Below are 21,143 nucleotides of genomic sequence, written 5' to 3'. Positions count from 1 at the left end.
GAGATGCACGTTTAAAATACACGGAGATACCATTTTTCACCTATTAGGTTGACAAAGATCAAAAAGTGTCGTAACACTGTTGGCAACGCTTCGTGAAAATAGTCTCAGACACTGCTCACCCTTGGAGGAGGGCAGCTTGGTAATTTCTGTAACAATGACAAATGTATTAATATCTACCTTTGACCCATCAATTACGCTTCTAGAATTTCACGGTACAGACGTCCTCCCGCACAAGGGAAACGTCACAGGTACAGGTTAGACTTCACAACATCGCTTGCAGTAACAAAAGACGTCAAACAACCTAGATTTTTACCAAGAAGGAATAAGGTGAATTCTGTGATTCCCGAACACTGGAATACTAGGCAGCCTTACAAAGGAATAAGGAGCGTTCTGGGTGCTGAATTGGAACAGTTGCCAAAACCTAGTGACGAGAGCAAAGCAAGTTTCAGGACAGCGTGGATTTTATGCTACAAAACCTATAAGGGTAAAAGGGGGAGAGAAACAGGAAAAAACTGGCCACATCAGTTACCTCTGGAGATGGAAGTCGGTGAACGGGCAGACAGGGATGGAAGGGAGATTTTTGAAATTTAAAACTTTGAACCATGTAAGTATTTCCTATTCAAAACAATTTTTGTGGAAAACTCCGGTACTTCAGAGGGTAATGAGGAGAGTGGATTTTACTCCTCACCTTAAGGTCATGGGACTTGTAACTGAGGTTTTCTTTTTATGAATGAAAGCAACATCCCATCAATACTTTGTGCTTTATTTTTTGGTATCTACTTTATTTCTTCCTTTAAAAGTAAGGCTTGTTTAAAGACCAGGATTATCTTGGCTGATACTCTACATAACAATCCCTCCCCCTATATATATATAATATTTTTAAAATATAGTGATATTTACTTTTGCCACATTGAGCTGCGTTTTTAGAAATCTACTTTCTTTTTTTCCTTGGGTATAACAAACAGGTAAAAAAAAGCAGGTGATTTCTGTATTCGCCATATTTTTATAATTTTTATTTTATATTGGGGTATAGCCAATTAACAATGTTGTGTTAGTTTCAGGTGTACAGAGAAGTGATTCAGTTATACAGATACATATATCCATTCTTTGTCAGATTCTTTTCCCATTTAGATCCTTATTACAGAATATTGAGCAGAGTTCCCCGTGCTGTACAGTAGGTCCTTGTTGGTTATCTCTTTTACCATTGTTATGTTTGCAAGCACACAACCATAATCAGAGCACAGGCCAGTGTGCTGCAGAAGGGGCTCTCCTCTGGGGGCCAAAAAGCCCTGACCTGTCACATTTGCCAGTTTCCATGGTGTAAATTCTCCCACGACGGCAGATGTCAAGCTACCTGTCCAAGCCAGCTCCAGCACACCCCTGCTGGCTGTCCCCAAGGAACAAAGGGCACACAAACAATGTTTCTGATTTAAAAAAAAAAAGAAAGAAAGAAAAAAAATAGACAACTCTGAGCAGCTCTACCTTAACCATTAAAAAAACCCAAAAACAAGCAAACAAAAAACCCAGTGGGAAGGACCCCGTGATGCCCTTTCTTTGTGCTTCCCCCCCGCCCCCGCCCAGGCTGTGACACTGGCCCTGGAAAGGGCAGAATCGCTAACCAGAGAGCTATGCATCCCCACCCAACAGTAAATATGAACGTTTTCAAGAACGAGTCGTCCTCCTGCGGAAGTTACACTCAATTTGCCACATTTGTTTTTCTCTTTGGAGGCTGGAGCCCCGACTGTTGGACTGTTGTTGTAGCTGGAACCCATCAGCTTGCAGCTCCACTTAAGAAAACTCCACCTCTTCCCCAGCCCTGCTCCCAAATCCCAGAATCATTGTTTCTCTTTCTGCTGCTCTAGCTCAGGGTGACTAACTCAGCTCAGGACTTTGCAGTCTTTCCATCAGACTCCCAGGGGAGTCGAGCAGTCCCAGAGTTTAAGCCTCAAAGTAGCCTTGGGAACTAGAGCCTGGCCCGGCTCTCTTTTAAAATAAAAATAAATGTGAATAAAGTAAGGAAGAGCTGGCCGGTGGCCTGCAGACCTAGTAAACTGCTAGGACTGAAGCAGTTTAACATGAGACACTTCGGATAATTATACCAGTAGTTCAAGCCTCCCCTCCACCCCCAGCTGGAAGGCTGCCTGCCCAGAGCTTGCTGTCTTGGGGGGACGTCCCAGCCATCTTTTCTCACCTCCTTTTGGAGAACAAAGATCTCCTACACTTCTAGTAAATTTCAAGTATACAGTACAGTGTGATTAACTAGAGTTGCCATGCTGTGTATTAGATCCCCAGGGGTTATTCATCCTGCACAACTGAAACTTTGCACCCTTTGACCAATATCCCCCCGTTTCCCCCGCCCTCCAGCCCCTGGCAACCACTGTTCTCCTCTCTGCTGCTATTAAATTTGACTTTTTCAGAGTCCACATAGAAGTGAGATCACTCAGTGTCTGTCTTTCTGTGTCTGGCTTATTTCACTCGGCTTAATGTTCTCCAGGTGCACTGATATTGTTGCAAAAGGCAGGATTTCCTTCTTTCTTAAAGCTGAATAATCTTCCGTTGTGTGTATATACCACATTTTCTTTATCCATTCATCCATCGACAAGACATTTCGGTTCCTTCTGCTACCAGCCAGAGAAAACTCTCTGCTTTCAAGAGTCATGTAACTACATTAGGCCCTGCTGGATAATCTCCTCATTCCCGGGCAACTGTGCCATGCAACATAGAATAATCCTGGGAGTGACAGGTCATCATGTTCACAGGTTCTAGAGACGAGGGCGTGGAACCTTGAAGGCCAGTTCTAGAATTCTGCCAACCACAACATCTCTATTTTCTCAGAGATATGTGATGTGGTTTCTCCACATTTATTCATTATTTGGCTACCTTAATAGAAAGAAAACATCTTGAATGGGGGTGGTAATTATCCTCTTCTGCTCTGCACTGGGCGATCCATGTTGGGCTCTTGCATTTCATTCTGGGTGTCAGAAATAAGAGGGAAGTGGAACTTCCTTGGTGGTCCAGGGGTTAAGAATCCACCTTCCAATGCAGGGGACGCAGGTTCGATCCCTGGTCGGGGAACTAAGATCCCACATGCCGCGGGGCAACTAAGCCCGCACGCCGCAACTACTGAGCCCATGTGCTCTAGAGCCCATGTGTCACAACTAGAGAGAAGCCCACGTGCCGCAACGAAAGATCCCGAGTGCCGAAAGGAAGATCCGATGCAGCCAAATAAATATTTTAAAAAAGAAAGAAAGAAAGAAGAGGGAAACAGATCCACATAACCAAAATCACAAATGGATTCACACCGTGGCCTGGGAAGGTGGTGAAGGGAACGCAGAAACTCAACCTGAAGATGGGAACTGAGGTCACGTGACATCCATCTTCAAATATTTACAAGGCTACAATGTAAGGAAGGAATTTGTTCTGCATAAATCCAGGGGATAGAGCCAGGACTCCTTGATGGAAGCTCTAGAAAGACTTTGGCCCGGTATTGTTGACTTGGTTATATTACTAGATACTTTATTCTTTGTTGTTGTTGTTTGTTTATTTTGATACTTTATTCTTAACAGATTCAGAATGATAAAAGAAAACTTTCAAAAGGGATAGCAAAAAATATTGAATGAGGGGTGGATTTTTAATATGTTTGACATGGTATAAGGCAAAGGTCTCCAAAAGTAGGGGCACCCAGAGGCCACCAGGACCCTGGAGCAGGTACCAAGAAGGCTAGGACCAAGAGCCGCCAGACATCCCTCCTTCCACATCAGTTTATAAAACTGAGCCTCTTCCTCAAGACAATTGACTCTCACCCAGGACAGCGTTATTATTTGACTGTATTCACACAGGGCGAGGTGAGTGCAGAACAAAACAAAACAAAACAAAACTCCATTCCCTCCTGAGGGTCTGGACTCTTGGAGGTAAAGTCTGAGGTGACCAGGTGAAATTTTCTTAGAAAACTACTGTTTTCTATTAAAAATGATTGTTTCATTTTCCTCCCCATAACGTGTCTATATTTATTTTAATATAAAAGGAATTTTAAAAACTATTTACCAGTGAGAACATTTGACACGCCAAGGATATCGGCCGTGTTTGTTTTGTTATGTACCCCACCACAGACCTCAGAGGTAAGGTATCACGGTTTGAGAAATACGGATGTATAGGGACACCCAAACCCTGCCCCATAATCCCACCTAGCCCGACCCGGTCAGCTTCACCTCGCCAGATGACACGTGCCGACTCGCCTTGCTTTCCAGTCAGAAGACCTCCATCTTTTCACTCAGCCATCTATTTTCTCCATCCTTCCTCTCTAATCCTCAGATATACCTGTCCCTCGCCTGCCTCTCGTAATGTCCATGTTGTCCCCAATCCAAGAGCACACCCCACGTCTCCCCTTCAATCCAAACACCACCCATGTGGATCCAGCTGAAGTCCACTTTCTCCCATCGGAGTCTTCCTCTGACTACTTCACCATATAATCGTCTTTCCCTTCCCCAAAATGTTAAGGTGTTTTGTTTTTTTTTTTTTTTAAGATTTTTTTTAATAGGTTTTTTTTTTATAAATTTATTTATTTATTTATTTATGGCTGTGTTGGGTCTTCGTTTCTGTGCGAGGGCTTTCTCTAGTTGCGGCAAGCGGGGGCCGCTCTTCATTGCGGTGCGCTGGCCTCTCACTGTCGCGGCCTCTCCCGCTGCGGAGCACAGGCTCCAGATGCGCAGGCTCAGTAATTGTGGCTCACGGGCCCAGTTGCTCCACGGCATGTGGGATCTTCCCAGACCAGGGCTCGAACCCGTGTCCCGTGCATTGGCAGGCAGATTCTCAACCACTGCGCCACCAGGGAAGCCCCTGTTAAGGCGTTTTTGCCTGAACACATGTCCAGCAGTTGATTACAACTGCCTTATATTTTGCTCTGATGATTTCATAGACGTACCGCTTGTCTCCCAGACTGGGCTCTGAGCCTCTGCATGGCAGTGGCATTGTTTTTCAGCTTTTTCTTTTTATCCTGGCAGAAAAGTTTCCTGAGCAGGACCAACAGTACATGGCTAATTAATTCTTCTTTTCTTATAGGACGTATTGATTAATCTCACTCAGCTTCCAGCTCTCCTTAACAATCCTGACCCTCATTCTTTTCATTCTCATCAATTACCTTCTCTCTCCTACCTCCTGACTCCTAAGGTCAGGAAATATTGGGAAGTATAAAATACAGACTTTTTCATGGGAAAGTGCCGGAAGAGGCCCAGGATCACTCCCTGAGATTCCAGATTATACGAGGCCCCTAATTGGCCTCTTAACCGTCTGCCGTTTTCCTTCACAGTATTCGTCATGGTCTGTGGTTAGGTATTTGTGGATGTATGTGTGGCACTGTGTAACTGTTTGCCTGTTTCGCTCACTGGATTGTAAACTCTCTGAGGGCAGGGAAGCCCTGTGGCCGCTTTGTCCCCCATGGTACCCTAAGCACAGCGTCAAGCCTCCTACACATCAGGTGCTTCATACTCTTGCCAAATGAATGAAAGAACGGAGAGTCCAGACAAGGCACCTCGGCAGGTCTTTGCGCCCTTGTTCCCCCAGCTGAAGAAAAACTCTTCCTGCTCTTTCAGGCGACACAAGATATACAAAGAGCAGCTGAATCTCACTTCCTTGGATCCCCCGCTGCAGCTCCGCCTGGAGACCAGCTGGGTCCAGTTCCACCTGGGGATCAGCCGCCACGGCCTGTACTCCCGGTCCAGTCCTGTCGTCAGCAAACTTCTCCACGACATGAGGCACCTTCCCACCATCAGCGCTGGTGAGGGTCACAGGACCAGGTGGGATGGACTGACTCTCTCCCAGAGAGGCTGGGTAAACCCCAATCAGGCCAGGCTCCAGGGTGAAAGAGTAAAGGGTTGATTCTGACACCCAAGAGAGAAAGAAGAAGAAAAACACAGACAGTGATCTCTTTCCCTTTGAAAGAGATCTTACAACCGTGATCTCATCACAACCCCATAAGGGAGGCACAGGAGGTGTTCCGTAGCTTACAGAAAGGCGATGGCCACCACCGATCCAGTGCTCCTTTTGAATCTGGCGACTCCCTCTTACACAGTGATCTCGTGATGTAGACATTATCACTGCCGCTTTACAGATGGGAAAACTGAGGCTCCGAGAGTTTAAAAGTGACCTGGCCGAGGACCCAGTGGTGGCCTGCTGCCTGAGGCCTCGAGCACTACGCCAGCCTAAGGGACACACTGAGGGATTTGCAGACACCAGCCAGCACCGGTTTCCCCACCAGCTGTTGCTGGAGCGTCCATGGAAGGGCTAGAGAGCATGGGGCCTGGATGCAGCAGGCTGGGAGGGTGCGGCCCAAATGAGGCTCGGGGAGGTCCCCTATTGAATGCGCAAGGGCCCCAGGCTGCCTTCCAGGCTCCCCCTCTGGGGTCTGAACCAGAGTCGAGGGTTCTCAGCGCCCTGCTCCTCCTTCACAGACTACAGTCAGGACGAGAAAGCCTTGCTTGGAGCCTGCGACTGCACCCAGAGTAAGTGGCCTGGCCCCGCCCCATCCCCGGCCCCGCCCCCGCCCCCGCCCCGGGCCCTGGCAGCGCGCCCCGGCTACGCCACGCCCATGCCGTGGCGCCGCCCCATCCCCGGCCCACCCCGGGCCCTGGCCCCGCCCCATCGCCAACCCCGGCCCGGCCCCGCCCCGCCCCCGCCCCCGCCCCGGGCCCCGGCCCCGCCCCATCCCCGGCCCCGCCCCCCCGGGCCCTGGCCGCGCGCCCGGCTACGCCACGCCCATGCCGTGGCCCCGCCCCATCCCCGGCCACGCCCCACCCCTGGGCCCTGGCCCTGCGCCATCACCGGCCCCACCCCACCCTGGCCCGGCCCGTTCCGCCCCGGGAGCTGGCCCCGCCCCATCGCCAACCCCACCCCACCCCGGCCCCGCCCCACTCCCGGCCCCGCCCCAGGCCCTGGCCGCGCGCGCCAGTCACGCCACGCCCATGCCCTGGCCCAACCGTGGCCCCGCCCCACCTCCATCCCCTTCCATCCCCTCACTGCCCTGTGAACCCCAGTACGTGGCAGCAACGTGGAGGTCCAGCTGTCCCCTCCATGGGGATCCGTCAGGAGCTGAGGCGCATGAGTCCCTCTGCCTCATCTCTGAGAACCTACATTTCTCCCCACCTTCCCGCACAAAAGAAACGGCATTTAAGAGGAGCTCTTGGGTAGGACCTTGCTGGGCGGCATGTGGTCCTTGGCCCAGCATCTTCCGTACCATCCAGGAGCTTGTCAGAAATGCAGAATCTCAGTCCCCGCCCTGATTTTCTGAGTCAGAATCTGGATTTTCACAAAATCCTCAGGGGACTAGAGTACATTTTCAGATTTAAGAAGCAATGGTGCAGGACGGTGGTTCTCAACCCGGCGGCAGAGTAGTCAGTCACCCAGGGAGCTTTAAAAATTGCTGCGTCTTGGTCCCCACCCCAGGGGTTTTGATTCGATTGCCAGGGGGAAGCCCAGGCATCAGCATTTTATATAAAAACGCTCCAGGTGATCCTCATGCAGCCAAGGTTGAGACCCCCTGGGGTAAATGATGAGTAGAATCAAAAAGATAGGCGTGAGATACACCACGGTCCCTGCCAGGGCGCTGTGACTTGGGTACGGGTGTGCCTGGACACTGAGGTCCCACCAGCCACTGCCGGCCACGAGGAGCCCCCTCCAGTGACCTCGATGAACTGAGCACACGTCAGAAATTTCCGTGTGTCACGACTTGTTAAAGACACAAGTTTGTAGGGCCTGGGGCTTCCGTTTTCTTTAGTTTCGCCCCTGCCATTTGCCACTTTTTAGAAGGCAAAGGTGAGGGAGGCGTTATCCCGCCCCTCGCGGGGCTGACGGCAGGGCCGGGGCAGGGCCAGGCGAGTGCGGTGCCCAGGACACACATCAGGAGGCAGTACCCACTGTCAAGATCATGCACGTGCACCTCAGGTGTCACCAAGCCCCATCACAGCCCAGGTGGCCAGTCTTACGTAGGAAGAGATATCAGTAACCAAGTCTAATGCCATGTAACAGGGGGCATAATCAGAGTCTCTAAGGCACAGTTGAAGCAAAGAGGAAGGGGTCAGCTCTTCTTCGGAAAACATCCTTTGGGGTTTTCAGCGAGTGTCCCTCCGGGGAAAGCTGCACTGTCTTGCCCTTTCCCTGTAACAGCAGAGGAAGTTTTGTCTTGAGTCCCTGGACACACTCTCCACGGCCTGACCCGATGGATTGTACCCTGCCGGCTCTGAGAGCAAATCCTGCCCTTTAGGGTCTCAAGGAAGAAGGGCGAGGAGAAGCAATGGGCTGGGTTTACTGAATGAGAAAATGATCACAGCCCGGAGCTTGGGCCCAGAAGCACCGCTAACTCCCCCTTCTCCCCAAACAGTCGTGAAACCCAGCGGGGTCCACCTCAAACTGGTTCTGAGGTTCTCGGACTTCGGGAAGGCCATGTTCAAACCTATGAGGTAAGTGAGTGCTTCCCTCACCCTCCATATGCACAGCTGTGGCAGCCCTGGGGGAGTTCTGACCAAAAATGAATAAAAGTGGTCTAAAATCTTTAAGCCAAGCATTTATAGACTCTCTCTGGGGCCATCTGCACAAGCATACACCTGTTTTGGTGATAATGATTCAAAATAGTAAGAGCTGGGTCTTTGCTAGTATTTCTGCTACACACTTGACATGCATTGTGCCTTTGGATCATCAACTATCTTTTGAGTCGGGGACTGTTAATAATGTCCACTTTATGGATGAAGACACTGAGGCCGGGAGAGGCCAGCTCGCCCCAACCTCCCAGCTGCAAGCAGTGGAAGCAGGATTCAAACCAGGCAGCTGGACTGCCAGATTCACACTCTACCTCCAGAAATGAGCCTCGCTTTTTTCCAGGGCTAGGACCCTCAAAAAGGTTAGAGATATCTACATAATAATACTTGTTTTGATTGAAAAACTAGACCATGAAGAAAGGCTCCCCTGAAGCCAATCACACTTTTTTTTTTAATTTTATGTATTTATTTTTTATACAGCAGGTTCTCATTGGTTATCTATTTTATACATATTAGTGTATATATGTCAATCCCAATCTCCCAGTTCATCCCACCACCATCACCCCCCTCCCCGCTTTCCCCCCTTGGTGTCCATACGTTTGTTCTCTACAGCCAATCACACTTTTAAATTAATTTCTATTTTATTCATAACAACAGCAAATACATGCCTTTAAAATTTTGTAGTGTGTCTATGTGGGTGAAATAATATGTATTCAGTCTATGGACAGAGCTTGGTGTGCGTATGGGTTCCTGGCCCCCAAAGGGTCTGCAGCAGAGGTTTGAGATTCCTGAATCAGGAATGGTCCCCTGGACACGACATGCCCAAGAGAAAATGGCCCAGGAGGGGTCCCGTTACCCAAGTCATGCTTTCTGCCAGAAGGCACGGTCTTCCGGTGGAATCCCATTTGGCTGACTTAGATTCCAAAACTTCCGTCAACGGAGAGGCATACTGAAGGCCCTGTAGGTGGGTCTGATGGTCGAATGAGCACTAAATAAAGAGTCTTAGCTCTGATCCCTGCACTGCCCTAGCAAAAACCCTTATGAAGCACTAAGCACTTACATACTTAGGCATATAAAGTACTAAGGAGAGCTTTATAATACATCAGCTGTGCGTTGAATCACTTGGGAAGCCTTGAAAAACCCCGATGCCTGAATCCCACCCTCAGGGGGTCCAATAGGATTGGTCTGGGGGCCCCCTCTAATCCCAAGGCAAGGACAGTCTTGAAAACCACTGCCACACAAGGAGATCCTCCATTTTTCCATGTGAAAATCCAAAAATCTAGTTATTTGGTCAATTTAAATATATAACGATGTATTGGGAGATTGGGATTGACATATATACACTAATATGTATAAAATAGATAACTAATAAGAACCTGCTGTATTAAAAAGAAATAAAATTCAAAAAAGAAAAGAAACAGATGGAGTACTACAAAATAAATAAATAAATATATAACGATGTACATGAAACAAGGGAATGTCTGCCTGTATTTAATTTACCGAAGGAAAAAAAACTCATCATATAAAACAATACCGAGATTTGGAAATATTGCTTCCCCCCCCCCCACCCCAGTCTCACATGTCACTTGTCCAAAATTTTTGACATTGGTCCTCAGCATCGCTGGAGTCAAGTTTGGGGTCAATGTTAAATCCATGTTAAACTCTGTCCCCGTCACCACCAGCAGCCTGTTTTAACCAGTTCAGTCAGGTAATAAAAGCAGCATCTCAGCTGAATGAATCTGTCCCAAACAAAATAAAGAAATTGAGAGGGAGTCCTTGAATATGGAAAGACTCCCTTTTCTGAGGGACAGTTTGGGGAGGGGGGGGGGGTCTCATCTTATATTCAAGCCTATCAAGTACTAAAAAGAACTGTGTTCCCTTTAAAAGAGAGCGACAGCTTTGCACACACAGGGCAATCAGCCCAGGTCCAGAAGCAGGCACAAGATTCTTGGGTGCCACTCAGCTGAACACAGAGCCACCGTCGTGTTTGGGCCACTGGAGAGTTTTAAATGATCGTTATGGTTAGTCGTGCATGTTTAATGTAGAGTCCTAACTGAGCATCAGTTAGAGAGGAAGCAGAAGGAACACTGATGTAGAAACACGAGACGTTAAAGAGAAGCGTCAAAATAATGATAAATCTGCAAATTCACCATTTATTGCCAGATCCACGAATTGCGTTCTCTGAGCAAAATTCATATGTGGCACATTAAGATGTCTGTAATTTTTTAAAACTGGAAGCTAATGGAAAGTGGATGAGCTCTATTTGGGGGAGGAAAAACTACTCACACTTGTAGTGTTTTATTTGCAAGAAAGCCCATGAAGTAACAGCCTGAAATCTCTTCTCTGCCTTGTCAATTATGAACAAAACGCAAAAAGTGCTCAACTGAACCAGCTGTCTCCCTGAGTATAATGCAAAAGCTTCCAACATTAGGTCACAAAAGCCATTTGATCTATGCTCACGCCATAACACAAAGTTTAATCTGCACTTTCTAAAATTTAGTCCCAAGCCAAAGTATCATTTTAAAATGTATTTCTTGAAAAAGCATGCATTTTTTTTCTACAAGTAAACAGCATTTATCCCTTTTTAAAAAAGGAAAGTAGAAATTTATCTTTGGGTAATACAAACTATGACCACAAAGATTATACTTTTAATGTAATATAATTCAGTAGATGCAATGAGAAATACATCTGTGCTTCTCAAGCTTTGGGAAGTACCGACGTAAAGGAGAAATGATTTTCAAATTTAAAATCATGCCTAAATATGCCATACAAAAGTGAAGAAATGATGGTTTAGAAAATTCTAAAGGGCATCCCAGAGATTGTGTATTCTCTCTTTTTTTTTAATTTTTATTTTTTCTTTACCTTTTTTTTTTTTCCTGGCCAGGGGTTAAACCCGCGGGTCGCAGCAGTGAAAGTGCTGAGTCCTAAACACTGGACCGCCAGGGAATTCCCAGACTGTGTATTCTTACATACAGAATTCAGGAATGCAAACGAGCTGAGGACACACGGACAGTCCTTGCTGACCTGGACATTCGGCAATGCTCTAAGCAGCCCTGGGTCAGGCCTGGGCTGTACTCTAAGTGTGGCGGCACCTTTTAAAGGAGAGTGCCCGCTCCGGGCAGCCCCCTGCCGTGGTTTCCAGGACTGGCTGGTGTTTGGGACGAAGCGCCCGTCACTGTTTCCATTTCGGGCGCCGCGCACTTACAGCTCATTACACAACATTACGCTGATTTACATTCACATTGCTTTCGCAGCCCTCGTGCAGCCCCGCACGGTGGATTATAAAATTATTCGAAGATCATCCTTCTTCCAAGGATTATCAGCACTGAGGCCAGTCAACCTGGGCCCAGCAGCCGGGATGCCCTTCATATTACTGGGAGGCACCTAAACGTACACACCCAGCCGGCCCTTCACGACCAGGCAGGATGGTGCTTTTCAGGAATCTAGTAGGGATTCTTTACCGTATATAAGTACATATCCTCTGCATTAGCCTCCCTTCAATCTCTGGCAGGACCCGCTCTCACGACCCAGGTGAGGTGCCTCTGAGTAGACGGTCGATTCACAGACCCAGAACTTTTCGCTCTTCCGTGTCAGTCATGCTAAATTGCACCTGTAGGGCACTTTTCCTTTTATAAAGTTCGGTCTCGTACCCCACCTCTCTTAATCCTTGGCCCCCGGGTGTACACAACCTCTGGTGTGTTAGCCAGTGCCCTGTCTTCTGTGTATCTGCGGAAGAGTGGATTTCTTCCCTCCAACCACTGGGCTTTTCAGAGAATCAGCGGCCATCACCAGAGCTGCTCGAGAAGGAGGCTTGGCACCGGGGGGCCTCCAGGATGGTCCGCGTCTTGCAAGAAGCCTCACTCCTCCCGCCTGCGGGTCTCCCCAGCCGAGGGAGCCACAGGCTGTTCCTGATGTGCTGTCCCATCATCCGTGCCTCCCTGAAAAGCATAAAGGCGTGTCTTCCTTTCCGTCTGGTCATGTGTGTGAGCTCTTTTCTCAGGCCCCCAGCTGAGGTCTGAGTCCAGGGCGTGATTCCTTCCTTCCAGACAGCTGCGAGATGAAGAGACGCCCGAGGACTTCTTCTACTTCATTGATTTTCAGAGACACAACGCTGAGATTGCAGCTTTCCACCTGGACAGGTAGGGTCTGGCCCCAGGGAGGCGGCGCTGACTGCGGAGGCCAATCCCCAGAGGGCGCCCCAGGGAGACACTGCCCCTCCCCCCGACTTCTTCCTGGCACTTCATCTTCTTCGTGGGTCCCAACACCTTCAAACCCAACACGACCCATCCAACCCCATGGATCGAAAATCACAAGGCCTTTTTTGTTATTTATTTATTTTATTTATTTTTGGCTGTGTTGGGTCTTTGTTGCTGCATGTGGGCTTTCTCTAGTTGTGGTGCGGGGGCCTCTCATTGCGGTGGCTTCCCTTGTTGCGCAGCACGGGCTCTAGGCGCGCGGGCTCAGTAGTTGCAGCTCACGGGCTCTAGGGCACGCAGGCTCAGAAGTTGTGGCGTACAGGCTTAGTTCCTCCGCGGCATGTGGGACCTTCCCAGAGCAGGGATCAAACCCATGTCCCCTGCATCGGCAGGCGGATTCTTCACCACTGCACCACCAGGGAAGCCCCACAAGCCCTTTTAATGTATGTAATGAAAAGAGTCACTTAGTAAGAAAACTAACCCTGCCAGACTGCCCAAGCTACACCTGAACCTGACGTTGTGATTTGGCTCTAGTTTCCTGCCCTGAAAGTGGGGAGAATGTGCCCACGGCCATTTCCCCAAAGGGTCTCAAGGTCACGATACTAAAAGGGAGAGCACCTTCCTCGGTTTCCTAGCTCCCTCTGTTTGCCTGTCATTGCTACTCGAGGTGTGGTCTGGGGACCAGTAGCCTGGCCACCCCCTGGGAGCTCTTCAGAAATGCAGACTCTCAGCCTCACCCTGGACCCACTGACTCAGAGCTGCATCTGAACAAGATCGCGGGTGACTCACGTGCACATTGGAGCATGAGAAGCACTGAGCTAGGACACAGCTTGGAGGTTGGAAGCTTTGCCCAGGAGGCCTCATGGGATAAGGATTCCTTTCCCACCCCTTCTCCCAGCCCCTTAGATGCAGGCTTGCCCTCGGCACGGTCAGCTCTGCACTGCAGAGACCCCCGCCCTCGGCTGGGTGTGGTCAGAAGGCCGGTCCATTTCTTTTCGTTTTTTTTTTTCTTTTTTGGATCCTGCCGCTTGGCTTGCAGGCAGGATCTTAGTTCCCCAACCAGGGATCGAACCCATGTCCTCTGCAGCGGAAGCACGGAGTCCTAACCACTGGACCGCCAGGGAATTCGCAGCAGGTCCTTTTTTTTTTTTTTTTTTTTTAAAGAGATCTTTCTTTTTTTTTTTTTTTTATTCTTTTTATTTTTTATTTATTTATTTTTGGCTGTGTTGGGTCTTCGTTTCTGTGCGAGGGCTTTCTCCAGTTGCGGCAAGCGGGGGCCACTCTTCATCGCGGTGCGCGGGCCTCTCACTATCGGGGCCTCTCCTGTTGCGGAGCACAGGCTCCAGACGCGCAGGCTCAGTAGCTGTGGCTCACGGGCCCAGCCGCTCCGCGGCATGTGGGATCCTCCCAGACCAGGGCTCGAACCCGTGTCCCCTGCATTGGCAGGCGGACTCTCAACCACTGCGCCACCAGGGAAGCCCCAGCAGGCCCATTTCTAATGGGCGATCATCCCCCAGATCTGAACTGGGCTCCCCCTCTTTCAGGATTCTGGACTTCCGACGGGTACCACCGACCGTAGGGAGGCTAGTCAATGTCACCAAGGAAATCCTGGAGGTCACCAAGAATGAAATCCTGCAGAGTGTTTTCTTTATCTCTCCAGGTAGGCTTCTGGCCAAAGCAACACTCTGGGTCTAAGAATGTGGTTGGCCAGTGTGGTCTGACCTCCTGCTGGTGGCCCCATCCCCTATCAGGCGGCTACATGCTGCCATCAGACACTCGCACCCTTGGGCCACCTGGGCGTCACACACGGTGACGTGGGGATGGGAGACGGCTGGACATGAGACGCTCACCAGCCTGGGCCCTGAACTCTGATGCCGGCCGCCCCCGAGTCAGATGCCACCCATCCGAACAAAGGCCGGGCTGGCCGCGGGGGCACGATGCAGCGAGGCTGCCCCCACACTGTCTCTACTCTGAGACATGTGAGAGCTGGTCCCCAGGATGTTCAGTTTAACAGCATCCACAAGCCCCTACATCGGGAAGAGGCGCTGTTTTCTTCTTCCCCGGCCTTTTCCCCCCGAGCCGCGGGTTCAGGGTTTCCCTTCCCGCCTCATGGGTTTCGTGGGGCAGGAGGACGGCATGCGTCCTCCTCTTACTGAGCTCCTTCTCCGCCTCTAGCCAGCAACGTGTGTTTCTTCGCCAAGTGCCCGTACCTGTGCAAGACGGAGTACGCCGTGTGCGGCAACCCGCACCTGCTGGAGGGCTCGCTGTCCGCGTTCCTGCCGTCCCTCAACCTGGCCCCCCGGCTCTCCGTCCCCAGCCCCTGGATCCGCTCCTACTCGCTGGCGGGCAAAGAGGAGTGAGTGGGCCCCTGGACCAAGGACCTGCTCGCCTGGCTCGGGGAGCCCTGACGCTGCCTCAGTCCTCCTCTGCCTCGTCTCCCGTGGAGCCCGCTGTCCGTTCCGTCCCTTTAGTTCACGCGTTTGGTTATAAAGAGCCCACTGCGTACCCAGCACTAGATGCTGGGGGAGACAGAAAGGACAGACCCGGGCTGTCCCTTCAAGAAGCTCTGCGGTCCAGCAGGGCGGCAGACGGTGGCCAGGCTGTGGGAACGCAGTGCCCACCTGCTGTCCCGCAGAGATGCCCACGGGGAGGCCGCGGGAGGGACCGGGCTTGCTGAGCCCACGCCGTGAAGCCGGGACCTCACGGTTGCTCCCCAGGGCGTGGCACACTCCCGGGCACAGGGCAGGTCCTCAGTTAATGCGAGGCGACTGAATGAATGGGCTCGTCGATCCAGACACCCCAACCGTGGTGGGAAGAGGAGTAACCGGGCCAGAATCTCTGGGGGACTCGTGAAGGCTGAGGAAGACCCCCCCCCCAGACGAAAAGGGACCCGGGGGCGCTCTAGGCGGAGGAGCCCATGTGGCAGAGAAATGGCAGAGGATGGCTGGCAGGGGCGCTGCGAGCGGCTCGGGAGAGCGGAGGGCCAGCGCCCGAGAGGCTGGGCGAGGGGCCGCAGAGGGAGCAGGTGCCCCCCCGGGCACACGGGCAGAACGGCGCCCAGCCGGGCGGGCGCTCGGGAAACGCGCGGAGAACGGGCCCCAGCCCTTCCGGCCCAGCGAGTCCACAGCTCCGGCGGGTCCTTGCCCAGGTCCTCCGGGGGGCCTGGATGCGGGCGCGGACGCCTTGCCGCCCGGCTTCTGCAGCCCAGGTCCTCTTCTCCCCCAGGTGGGAGGTCAACCCTCTTTACTGCGACACGGTGAAGCAGGTCTACCCGCACAGCAGCAGCGGCCGTCTCCTCAACATCATCGACATGGCCATCTTCGACTTCCTGACGGGTGGGTGCTGCCCGCGGGGCCCGGCCGGGCGGGGACCCTGCGGCCTGGGCCACCGGCCTCAGTAACCTCGCGCCACCCACGGGCTCCAAGTGGTAGAGGCCCCGGGGACAGGAGCGAGCGGGCCGCCCTCGGGAGGGGACGTCACTGTGAGGGCGGGGACGCGGCTGCCCGAGAGGCCGGGCTCCCCTCCGGCCGGGGGGCTGCGGGGAGGCGCCCAGGGCAGGCGCGCCAGGAAGGCGGCCGTGCGCCCCGGGAGGCGGCCCGTGTGCTTCTGGAGCCCGGGCCGCGCCTGAGCGGGGGCGCCGGGGCAAAGCCCCCGACTGGCCAGCAGCTCACACCGGCTCTGCCCGCCTGCCGGGCTCCCTCCTGCTCCCTCCGCGATGCCACCGGCCACGCTGGGGGCGCCACAGCTGGCGGCCGGGCTCGGGCTCCGGCCTCCGTGCCCCGCGGGGCTCACGGGGCGGGAGCCCGCGCCCACGCCTCCCTCCTCCACAGGAAACATGGACCGGCACCACTACGAGACGTTCAGCAAATTTGGGGACGACGGCTTCCTGATTCACCTCGACAACGCCAGGGGGTGAGCGTGCCCAGGGCCCTTCCCCGGCGGCGCCGCTGTGCAGCGGCCCAGGGGCGGCGGGCCCGAGCCAGGGCCTCCGCGGTCGCGTCCCGTCCGCTCCGGGCCCTCCGGGCCCCGCTTCCTCTGCTCTTGATCTCGGCTGAGCGCCGCCTGACTCTCCTCCAGCCTGAGCGCGCTAGGAAGCGGACCCACGTTTTCCGTAACTCACCCCACGCTCCCCTCCCGGAGACCCAGCGCGCGGCTCACCCTCGTGCTCGGCCTCGGCCCTCTGCGGCCGGTGGATAAAGGAACGAAGGGACGCTTGCTTTTGCCAGCTGTGGACGGAGGCTCTTGTGACCTGATGGAGGAGAAGGGCTGGAGAGGCAGCCGCCGTGACCCCTGGCATTTTACCCCAAGCTGGGATTCAGAAACGGCAGAGGGGGAGGCAGGGAGAAGCACTGAGGCGGGAGGTGGTGCCTTCCCCCCCCTGCCCCCCGGCGCCCCCGTGAAAGCCTGTCTCTCCTCCCCGCAGGTTCGGACGGCACTCCCACGACGAAATCTCCATCCTCTCGCCGCTCTCGCAGTGCTGCCGGTGAGCTTTCCGTTCAGGGACGGGTCACAGCTGTGACACTTCGTCCTGCTTGCCACCAAGCTGCGCAGGTCTGCATCCGTTTTCACTGGCCGAGGATGCGGGTGGGTGGAATGACAGGCACGACCTCGTTCCTTATGCCACAACCACAGAACCGCCCCCCAGCACTTCTCACGCCCTCATCTCTCAGCAGATGACTTAGGATCTAATCTTTTAAAACCTCTCGGTCGCCCGCTTTAATAACACACTCAGATCATCACTCACTTTCCGAAGAGCCCCGCGGCCCCTGACAGGACTAACCAGACCTCTGCTGCGCCCCGCACTCACGTAAGCGCATAAGTATGACTGCCTGATCGCCGGCTAAGCAAAATCCTGACTGAAGTCCCATGAACTCATGTCAGATTAGAGGAAGTACTCAGGCCTCTGCCTGGCCAACACTTCTCCAGAGAATCTCTGCCCTGCTTCTACACCTCTCCGGTGTTTCAGCCGAGCTGGTCAAGATGGTCCACCTGCACAGCTGCAGGGTCCGGAGCTAATTAGAAATACGTGGTCCACACGTAGCAGAACGGTCTCTATTTCCAGCTAGAAAACTCAGAGCAGAGCCTGAACTTCCTTTCTCCACTTCTTGGGGTAACTGACGTGTGCCTCCCTCCCTACCCCCTTCCTCTCCTCCCGAGTAGGAAAGGCAGGAGTTGTGTATGTCGATGCGTGGACACCTAAGCTGCTTGCACATCTGAGTCCAAGTCACATTCCCACATAAAAAGAAATCAAACTCCTAAAGGCAAGGTTGGCCCTCCCCCACTTCCATCCCTGATTTTAGAATCTGACACAGAGAAATCAGAATTACAAAGTCGAGCAGAAACAACTTGGAGCCCAGCGGTACCCGCGGCCTCTGAGACGGCACACGTCTTCACCCTTTCACCTACTGGAAGCTTCTCTCGTTAGCTTTCAGGTTCCTTGAGAAGTCACTATTACATGGCACTTCCGTCCGGGTTCCCCGAGGAGCATCCGATGCTGTGCCGTCACAGCTGTTAGAGCACAGATGCTTGGCGGGGCGACTCGGCCAAGGACCGCGAAGTCCTAGCCGCCACCCTTCATCCACTCCCTTCTTACCGGGTTTGCACTAAAACGCGCCTGAGAAGACACTGGGGGCCAAGGCTCTCCAGACGTCAGCCCCCAGCACTGTCGGCGGGGAAGGAAGTAAGTTCGAGAAGTTTCTTTCTTTGCGTTTACTTACCTGGTCCCCTGACTTTGTCCTTCCAGAATAAAAAGGAAAACACTCTCGCACCTGCAGCTGCTGGCCCGAGCCGACTACAGACTCAGCGACGTAATGAGGGAGTCGCTGCTGCAAGACCAGCTCAGCCCTGTGCTCACAGAGCCGCACCTCCTCGCCCTGGATCGCAGACTCCAGACTGTCCTCAGGACCGTGCGGGGCTGCATAGAGGCCCACGGAGAGCACAGCGTCGTGGCCAATGGCCCCACGGGACAGTCGGCCCCAGACTCCGGCCCCAGCTAGGAGCTGGACGAGTCCAACCTCGGAAACTACGCCTGGAGCCCGCGGTGGACTCTGGAGTGTGGACCACAGTGTCCTCGCGGGCCCCGGCCAGGCTGGGGCCTGGGTCAGGAGCTCAGGAAGCAGGCAGGGCACTGGGATGATTCCCAAAGAGCAAAAGAAGTGGGACCCACTGCACTTTCCTCCTTGGAGCACTGCCCTGGCTCCCTCTCTCCCCAGAAGCTCTGCTTCAAGGCCACACACCACCTGCTGAGCCCACTGGGAAATCTGGACACGGGACCGGCCTGGAAGCCTGGCTCCCAGGAGAGAGCATTAACTGTAACAAATAAAATTACGGGACATCAGATGGACACCCCCAGATCTTTATTATATCTACAAGGATAATTCCCGATCCAGATTAATAAACATCTGGCATCTCACGAGCAGACCAAAAAAAAAAAAAAAAAAAACCTAAATATGGTAACTCTCCAACTGGTTCAAAGTAGTCTGCACACTTTCTATTCATATTCTAAGCACTGTGGCCCAGTCTGAACACAATAATCCCTACTGACTGGTCCTAAAGTAATTTCTCAGAAGTGTTATTACAAGAGGTGAAAATAACATAGGGATTTGCTCAGAGTATCAGAAAAGGGATATTTCAATCCGAAGAGTAAACATCAATTGAAATAACATCAAGGCTGTCAAAGCTAGCATCCAGTAACAACAGAAGGCAAAACAAGGGTGGCCCTGAAGGTGGGACAGCAGAAGAATGGGTCCAGCAGGCACATGAGCCTGGACTGAGACAGCAGAACAGCCAGGGCCGACCAGGGCCCACCAGTAACAGCCCTCCTTCCCCTAAGATTCAGGAATTGTCCCCCACCCATCCCCAAGAGGAGCAAGGCTATCTGGAGAAGTCTGACACTCTGGATGCCACTCCCCTCCACTGCTCACTCAGAAAGGACTAAGTCAAGTTTACTTTCCAAGCCTCCCTCAAAAGTGGGCATCTCAGGGGTTTCCTGTCTCTTCAGCCTCCTCCCTGCTGACCTGCTTGTGTCTGAATAGGAGGCTGTTTCTTATTCAACAATCCATGAAAACACACGGGATAGGCGTGTATTCACATTAATTACTCAGCAAGTAAAAACGGCTGATTTCATCAGCTCAGCTTTTCTGGTACAGGCCAGAGGCACAAATACCAGTACGAGTGGGGTGGGAAGAAGCTGTCGCTAAAGTGGGTATCGGGTCAAGATGCCTCTAGACGTCATCCAAGACTTCTGCCGTGTGCCCAGAGACCGAGGTGCTTCTGGCCCACCCTGGCTCCCCCCATTACTCGTACACTGCCCCGAACCTATGTCCCCATGATACTAACATCACTTCCATTCACGGAGCTCCTTCTCCATGTGCGAAAATCAAACGCAGGCTTCCAATCCTCCCCGACAGGCAGAATCCCTGACCCCCAATGTACCGCCAAGAAAACTAAGGCTCAGGAAGGTTAACTAAAATCACGCAACTTAATGATTCAAAACTATCCCAAAGCGTTCTTTCCACTGTAACACAAAAACTCAACAGTAACTCACCCAATTTATGAAGTTGTATCCGTTGGCTTTAAAACAAAAATCAGTCTTTAATAGAGGAACCTTAATCCCAGAGCCTTGCGTTACTGCAGTGTCTCTACTGCCGCTCAGGGCCTCCCACTTCACAAATGGTTTCTTCTACTTCAAGCCTACATTTCCTTTTGGAGGGGGAGCCAGGTAATTACACACAGTGGGACGAAAGGAAACTATTCAGGCGAAGGTGTTCAAAGACTTGCACAAAATGGTCTGAAATTCCAAACTGCAAGAGCCTCAGGAAGGTAAGTCCAGCTCCACCTTAACCCAGCCTCTTCTGTGACAATGGACTAGTTTTCAGATGGCCTATAATAAAAATGCTGGCGTACTTTGCAGACTGAGAGCAACAGAACCGAGTTTGACCACAGTATGTCGCGTACCTAGATATCTCATTATTCACCCATCCATTACTTTTTCACTAATACCAAAATTAAGCCTCTACCATTTGTCAAAAATACCAGAAAACAAAAGACCCCAGTCTTAGAACTATCAAGTTCTTCCAACACGTTCATTTTGGACCACTGTTCAATATTCCACGACATAAAAACTCTCCTGTCTCTATGTAAGAACTTTTCACGTTTAGTTTTAGCAAACTAAAAAATGAAAGGGAACGGACAGCCCACGAGCTGGTGGAGAAGGGGGTCTGGAGGAACTCACTTAGCCTCCCCGAGAGTCAGGAGGACAATCTGAGTCTGAAGACGGTAAAAAGGGTAGTTGATTCTCTTATCTGTGGTAGTTTTATGGTTGATGAGGTCACCAAGGACACGGAATTGGCGGAGACAACCATCTGCCCCTAGAAGAAATACAGGGTAGTAGGTTCCTGTGAGCTGAGCCTCTGGTGACATT

At 52.2% G+C, this 21,143-nt stretch overlaps 1 protein-coding gene across 3 annotated transcripts in view; it reads left to right on the top strand.

The window, feature by feature from the left end:
* FAM20A (FAM20A golgi associated secretory pathway pseudokinase) overlaps positions 1-19,058 on the top strand; it is a 46,572-nt gene extending 27,514 nt beyond the window's left edge. The window contains exons 2-12 of one of the 3 annotated variants that reach the window (XR_011071885.1): positions 5,589-5,773; positions 6,447-6,497; positions 8,372-8,450; positions 12,572-12,664; positions 14,266-14,381; positions 14,897-15,077; positions 15,947-16,056; positions 16,552-16,633; positions 17,145-17,204; positions 18,147-18,401; positions 18,496-18,645. Coding sequence is in view for 1 of the 3 variants with exons in the window: in XM_068530326.1 (XP_068386427.1) it covers positions 5,589-5,773; positions 6,447-6,497; positions 8,372-8,450; positions 12,572-12,664; positions 14,266-14,381; positions 14,897-15,077; positions 15,947-16,056; positions 16,552-16,633; positions 17,145-17,204; positions 18,465-18,717 (1,210 nt within the window). In the remaining 2 variants the exon portion in view is untranslated. Of the gene's footprint in view, positions 1-5,588; positions 5,774-6,446; positions 6,498-8,371; positions 8,451-12,571; positions 12,665-14,265; positions 14,382-14,896; positions 15,078-15,946; positions 16,057-16,551; positions 16,634-17,144; positions 17,273-18,146; positions 18,402-18,464 lie in introns of all 3 variants that reach the window. The other 2 variants (XR_011071887.1, XM_068530326.1) reach the window with 2 other exon arrangements.
* The last annotated feature ends 2,085 nt before the right edge of the window (positions 19,059-21,143 follow it).

The sequence above is a fragment of the Eschrichtius robustus genome, chromosome 20 (genome assembly GCF_028021215.1).
Source record: "Eschrichtius robustus isolate mEscRob2 chromosome 20, mEscRob2.pri, whole genome shotgun sequence".
In the NCBI taxonomy this organism is placed as follows: domain Eukaryota; kingdom Metazoa; phylum Chordata; class Mammalia; order Artiodactyla; family Eschrichtiidae; genus Eschrichtius; species Eschrichtius robustus.
Note: the sequence above shows the minus strand (reverse complement) of the source record. Positions and strands in the feature narration are given on the sequence as shown.